Source organism: Apaloderma vittatum, unplaced genomic scaffold, assembly GCF_000703405.1.
Source record: "Apaloderma vittatum isolate BGI_N311 unplaced genomic scaffold, ASM70340v1 scaffold5993, whole genome shotgun sequence".
Taxonomy (NCBI): Eukaryota; Metazoa; Chordata; class Aves; order Trogoniformes; family Trogonidae; genus Apaloderma; species Apaloderma vittatum.
The window spans coordinates 6,553-13,613 of NW_009708488.1; the positions used below are offsets into that span (position 1 = coordinate 6,553).

The window sequence follows — 7,061 nt, forward strand, 5'->3', positions numbered from 1 at the left end:
AAGTTTGGAGTTGTTTGGGTTGTTTTGACAGTGTAGTCATCAAAACACTAGGCATTTTCGTTTTATGTTTGCATTTCTAAACAAAAGAATTGGCAATAAATGTAGGATTGAAACAGCTTAAGTCTAGATCATGGCAGAACCTATTTCTCTGTCTCACAGTAAGACAGAGTACAGTTACGGTAGCTACCTAAATGCTATGGCACAAACGTTGTTACTTACACGTTTTAGCTGAGTGACAGTAGCCTACAATAAAAATTGAGACTGAAAAGCTATTGACCACAGGGAAAAAAGTGGCTAAGCCAAGTTTAACCTTCCTTCAATATTTGTTTAAAAAGGGTCCAGTTATGAAACATATGAGCCACCTGCATTACAGGAAGCAACAAGATAAAAATCCCCATGGATTTAGGATCTGCACTACTGACAATTGACTTTGCTCTGATCTAACAGGAGCATTTCAACACGGCTGGGCAGAGCACACGCGCATCTCCATGGACTTTTTGATTTAGCCCCACAGGTATATTTCCCTATGAAATACATAGTCCTACATGTACACACCTCACTGTTCAGAGTAACAAGGTTAAGTGACATTAATGGCTTTCGTAAAAGACCTTTTATCCCACAAATAATAAACACGTAACAACTGTATATTGAATTTTAACATTTCCATTCACTCAGAAAATCCTAAATTCTTGATAAACTGATACAGAACTGCATTGCTTTATTCACCAATGAAATATGGTTACTTCTACAACTAAGTAATTAATTAGAGCTGCATAGTGCAAGACAAAAAAGCAGATATCTTAATCTGCAGCTCATAATAATGCAAGCCATCTCTTTAAAACAACAGTGGCAAGAGTGGGAATGGGATTACTATATTAAAATGCAGAAGGGCTGCAAGACCTGGCTCCAATTTATAGCCTGATCAAGGCCCACTGAAATTAAATGGGAACTTTAATCCATTAGGCATTAAAAATAAAGAAATTGTAATCTCCTCCAGCTGAGAATGCAGGAAAAGAGACTGCATTGTCTGGCAGTGCACGTAGGTCAGCTTTTTCACTCTAACTTCAATTTTTGACATACTGGTCTTCCCAATCTGTCTTTAAAGGTAATTGCATTACATTACTCCATGTAAATAAAAATAAATAAATAGTAAATACATTTTAAATACAGATACTGATTTTATAGGTTTTTTAGTACAAATCTACATTAGCATCTTCTTTAGCCTTCAAGTATCCTGTCATATATATAATACATATAAAACAGCATATAATTGCAACCTTAACTGCTAGTGCAACTAGTGTCGAGCAATCCATTGGTTTCTACAACTGCAAATCATTGGGCATATATATTACTTTGTTAATCAGAAAAAGAAGCAATTTTGAGTTTCGTTATCAAGTTTTTCCTAAGAAAAGGTTTGCATTCAGTTTGCAGGGTTTGTAGTGAACAATTCATCAGGGAGAACAGATTTTCCATTCTCTGAAATATGTATGTTATTGTTCGGAAATGCTGCTACAGGTAATTAATTTTTAAAGGAGGTTTTTGTATCACTGAACAATACTTATCTAGTAATGCTGTACCGTGAAGAAAGCATCTGCCTGCTGTATCTTTGCCCTAGAACTTTTCGATCCAAGTCTTCTTCATGGCTCCACTCACCTTCCCTGTGACAGGGAAAGCATTGACAAGAAGTGACACAGTAAATCAGAAAGGAGACCAGCTCCTCGCCACAGACTGAGCTCTGAAAGGAAAGGTCAAATTCAGTTCTAATTTACACACATAAAACCCCACTAGCTGAAATGAGCCCGTGAAACTGCAGGCTGAATATACAGCTATCTACAGAACTATCATTATATGCATATGAATATGAGAGAGCTCCAAGATACAGGGACTTCTAATACACTTGACTAGAACTAGTAGGTGTGGTTTAGGTAAAAAAATCCCAGATTTTGCGTTTGTGTCGTGTAGTGACATGTCTATGACACCCTCCCCAATAAGTGCATTGCTGCACAAAGACTTGTTTTTGCAGGTGTCTTTTTAAAAACTACCAGAGGCATGACTGCTTCTTCTTTGCACATCCCTGTAATTCTAGCTTGTCTTTATTTTTTCTCCTGTGTAACCACCAAATTAAGTTTGATAAAGCCCCTTTCTCTCTCACTTGAATGAGGTTTTGCTTCTTATTATAGCTAAATATCTACCCCATCAGCTTCAATCACTTCCCCCCATTTATTTTTTTTCACTTCCCCATTTTTATTTTTTTTTACCACACACTTCCCTCCCAAAGCCCCAGTGTATTTTCTTTTCCACTTGACTCCCAGCTATGTTAAGGCTAGCATTAGTAGTACCACTGGCTTGTTTTTTAAATAGCCTCTCTTGACAAATAAGTGAAACTGCAGTGCCCTCTCCCACCACCACTAGGATGTGGCCCTGGAGAATGGTACTTTCTAGACAAAGACACTGAAGAGAGGAAACTCAGCTTGGTTGGGTTGCAGCAAGTCAGTCAGGAAACACACAGTTCCTGAGAAGCCTTCATACAGACTATATATACTTTCTAATGCCCGGGAACCAGCCTTAAATTCTTCTGTAAAGAGGAACTCTGCAAACCTATGAAATGGGGGAAAAAAAAGAAAGACAGTTTGTTATTATTAGGTGTTCCTGTATGTCTACTTGCTTATTGTTTGAAAGCATCATTTTAGTAACATTTAATGATTAAAAAAGCGCAATAGTCATTATTTAACCTTATGTGGAAATTTTACACTCTGTTTTCCACAATAAAATGAGGTCTATGAGATCTAGAAAGGCAGAACCTTTGTGAACTGTGCAGGTATTATGCCCCTTTGAGAGCTACAAACTTGTTCTGATTTCTGTGAGACACGTTATTAAACACTTCTTAATTATCTTGGTCGTTAAAAAAATGCAAGCAATGTTTTGCATCGATGCAACAAATTCTTGTAATGCTGAAATAACAAACAAAATGTTCTCACTTCAAAGCGAACAGCTGAAAATGTCACCCTAATTATTATACCACTTCCCCTCATTTTTCTATGCTGTAAGGAAAACAATAACAAACATTGAATATTATATTTTCAAACATGTATAGTAAATCACAGAAATAAAGATAATTGCAGCACTGTGACAGAGTTTTCACTGGGATATACTTGCTTGCATCAGGACAAAATGGAATTAACCCCACTAGCTAAGCTGAACAGCACAATGTCCAACTGGCTAAAGCTGGGAATGATAAATTAAAAAAAATGGTAAAATAACAGCAGCACAGGCCCTATACTAATTTTCCACTTTTAGTAGTAAGGAATAGTGTGACATGATCCAAAAAACCACAACTAACTGATATAACTGATGTAACTGAGCAGCATCACATTTGACTCTGCTCCTGGACTTGGGTATGCAAGTTGGCTGCCCTGATCTTGTGCCGGGGTGAGACAAGGGTGCCGTCCCTCCCCACCCACCCCAGTTCCCTCTGGAGGAGCACGGGCTGATGGGCAGGGAGGGGGGTTACACCCAAGGGTGGTGATCACAGGCTCTGAGCAGCTTTTTTATAAACGTCCCCAAAACTTTCCGCTGTTGCCCCAAATCCAGAAAGGGAAGAATGCTAACCTTTGTGCCCTGTATATGTATTTTGAGTTTCCCGTGAGCCTGTAGAGCAGCAGGAACACGTAAGCACTACCAGCCACTCCGTGGCATATTCCAGGTCCCTTCTTCAACAGGCCCTTCTGCCAGGTCAGCTCTCCACAGCGGATGCAAGTGTCCAGATACTGAGGCTTCTTGGACACCAGGTAAGCCTTGGCAAACAGATACGCAATGCCTAGGAGAACAGCAGCAAGATGGGGCTTTTGTAAGAAGCAGGCCAAGGGTTTTGTTGAACGTGTAAGAAAATAAAGATTAACACACTAAAAAAACTGCAGTCTCATGATCTACGCATGCCAGTGTTACAAACCCCTACATGGAGGGGAGAGTATCTGGTATGCTAAAAAACATACAGTAAGATGTACTTACACGCTCCCTGCAACAACACCACTTTGAATCTCTTCAATAAATTATTGAATTTCAGGGTTTACTCTAACATTCCCAGTCTTTTATTGAATTGAAACAGTAGCCACATTTTTCCCTTAAACCAGTAAACTCTTGGCAGTGTCTTCTGTTGGTTTCAAATCCCTGTTTACCTCACTTGTTTACACCAAGAGAAACACAAGGATGGGCAAGATAATTTTGTACACTGGCAACATATACTATTTTTTACTTAATGAGAAAAAGAAACTTGTTTGTTTCTTCTGTGGGGCCCATGCTGCTTTATTCTAAACAGTTACGTATAGTAATTTCTGTTAAAAATTATAATAATAAAAAAGCTATATGGCTTAAGAGAGAATTCAAATAAATTAAGCATAATCTTCAACAGAGCACTGCACAGCTCAGTTTACGGTAACCTTAAAAGAAAGTGTATGACACATAACCAAATCAAGTGCCTAAGGAAATGTTTAGGATAGTTTGCTTGTGGTCTGAATCTAATGCACACTGAAATAGCTGAAAACTATAGCTGTTCCTGTAAACTACATGTGCGTTATTACCCAAGAACAGTGATGCGACACAGGATTTTCTGGGGAAGAACAACAGCAGTTAATGAATCTACCTGTCTCTAAATGTCTCCTAAAGCAGCTTTATGCCTTTCCTAATTTAGTCACTTTGGTCAAGCTGTATATGTCTCCACTGACAGTTAAACCCAAGTCAAAGGCCACTCTCAAGATACTGAAACAAAGAGGGCATCTTCCCTGCAGGTAAACCATGCTGTAGAAGACACTTTTTCCTCTTAAAAACAAGACGTTTTCACTTCACTCATTAGGAGTGCAAGAGCGAGAAGCTTGTTCCTTAATCATGCCAACAGGTAGATAATGTATCAGTGGAAGGCACATTTAAGGGATGTTATTACTCTTTGTAATTTAAACAGAACACCTCTAAAAGCAATGCATCAATGCTCATACACAGTTTTTAATAAAAGTAAGTTTCTATAACCTCCTAGGTTCATGTTGTCAAGACTGTAGGACTAGTTCACAATTAAATTCTGCCTGAGGGTAAAAAAGCAATTTCAATATACAGCATTACTTGCCAAAATTTCTAAGGTACAAGACTACATTCTAAACTGACAGACATCAGCCTTGTGAACCTAAACTAGGGACTGATTCTCCTTCTGAAATGCAATTTTATATGGGTGACTTTCAGAAAAAATGCCTCACATGAAAATGCTTTAGTCAAATTTATGCATTATCCATGTAGCAAGCGCCCCATAAACTTTGATTCTGATGGCAGGGGGAGCTATTCTTAAGTCCTTCCCAAAACTCACAGATGTGTCTGCAACTGTATTCTTTTACACACTATTTCGCTGTCCAGTACATGCTGTCTTTTGACTCAGCTGTACCGTTCTTTGAGGTCTCGGCATGAAAGGGAGTGAGTGCGAAAAAACATATAGTTCAAGATCAGAATTCTTTCAGCTGTGATCACCAATGCTTTTAAGACAGAAATACAACTATCCTTCCAGCTGATTCAGCAATACATAAAACACTCTTAACTGCAAGAAAAAGCCTAAATAGTTTGCCTGCCTCTCATAAAATGTCAAAATCGGTCCAATTTAACCTGAGATTATCTTCTACACGGAATCACCTAAGGTGGAAAAGCAACGGGATCAGCATCTGGCTATTCATAGCATCAATGGGAAAAGAACCTGGAGCTCCGTGACACCAGTGTACAAGCTCGTTCTCCCGCTCGATTGTCTCTCCCAGCTCAGGAGGCCAGTTGCTGTTCTGTTCTTGGTCCATAAGAAAATCAACGCTCTGCCACACAAGCTCCTGATCTGCTGGCTGCAGGTACTCATAATAGGAAAGCAACATCTGAAGGATTGATGAAAGCCCATGTGCTGCACCTGTAAAGAACAGCAGAAGTCAAAAGAAGAGTTTAGGTTTAGGTCCTACCTCCACCTCACCGCAACTTTCTCTTGGGACTGATTTCCTTGTTGAACCTATGGCTTCTTCACCTTCTTTATGCATATTACAGTAGCGCTTGGAAAGAAGCTTTTAGGCGCATGATATGATGATTTGTTACTACTTCTGTCGTTTCCAGTTCCCCAAGCTAAGCAAAAATACACATTAATTTTGTCTGCTGTAACTCTGATGTGACTGAAACCCAGCATGTGAAGTTACACCTAACCTAAACTGAACACTGTTGGAGACATTATTCTTCGTGACACACTGCTGAGTCTGGATCATTATTCTGAAGTCTTTGTTTAACCCAAATTGAAACTGGACCATAAATGATATTCCCAGTTACTGAGCGACAAGATCAGTCAGCTAAAATTGAAATTTAGTGCAAGAACTGCCTGTACCTGCCAGGGTCTGTGTAGCAGCACCACTTAGTGACTGCTCCCTCTGTTCCTCTGCCAGGGAACTCACTAACGTCGGCAAACCAATCTCACTTTTTCTACAGTGTGATATTGTGCAGCATCACTTTCAAAGTAGTTGGTGTGTTTTACTCACCAAGATACTCTGTTCCATAGTAGGAATACATGAGTGGGAAGGGCTTCCTCTTCTTCACTGCATACTGCTTCCCTGATTCTAGTATGGCCAGGCAAATTGATTTTATTTGTGCTGGGGTCAGCACCTAAACAAAAGCATCAAAACAAACATCAAATCTATTAAAATAATTTTATTTTTCAGACATTTTTCAAGGCTGTGCTTTTTCACTGCTGCACAAGACAAAGTACTGCCTTTAATCTTGTGAGCATGCTGTAATGTATATCATTACTAATGGTTCCTTACATAAATCACTAAATTTACATAATGTTTCTCAGAAATAAGAGTTTCATCCCATCTCAGGAAAGTATGTGTCCAGTCTGCATAAATGAGGTGAAAAGAGGCTCACTAAGAGCTCCTGCCTTTCCTTCTCAGAGATCCATCAATCTGATGGAAGCTGACAACAAGCACCAGGCAAACTGTAGAACAGCCTCCAGACTGGAGGAAGAGACATTAGGAGAAGACAAAGGAGAGAAGTAAATGTTACAGGCT

General features: G+C 39.2%; 1 protein-coding gene across 1 annotated transcript; it reads right to left on the reverse strand.

Moving 5' to 3' along the window:
• Positions 1-2,415: 2,415 nt before the first annotated feature.
• LANCL3 (LanC lantibiotic synthetase component C-like 3 (bacterial)) lies at positions 2,416-6,653 on the reverse strand. The gene is made up of 4 exons (XM_009866568.1): positions 6,534-6,653; positions 5,726-5,923; positions 3,610-3,817; positions 2,416-2,598 (listed from the first exon to the last, which is right to left on the reverse strand). Exons 1-4 carry the CDS (start codon positions 6,562-6,564, stop codon positions 2,439-2,441), a joined length of 597 nt encoding a protein of 198 aa, XP_009864870.1. The 5' UTR covers positions 6,565-6,653; the 3' UTR covers positions 2,416-2,438.
• Positions 6,654-7,061: the final 408 nt, after the last annotated feature.

Coding starts and splice junctions, on each gene's coding strand:
- LANCL3 (XM_009866568.1), bottom strand. CDS start 6,564: ATGTATTCCTACTATGGAACAGAGTATCTTG. Junction 5,924..6,533: donor CTATGGAACAGAGTATCTTG/GTGAGTAAAACA, acceptor TGTTCTTTACAG/GTGCAGCACATGGGCTTTCA. Junction 2,599..3,609: donor TACATATACAGGGCACAAAG/GTTAGCATTCTT, acceptor CCCATTTCATAG/GTTTGCAGAGTTCCTCTTTA.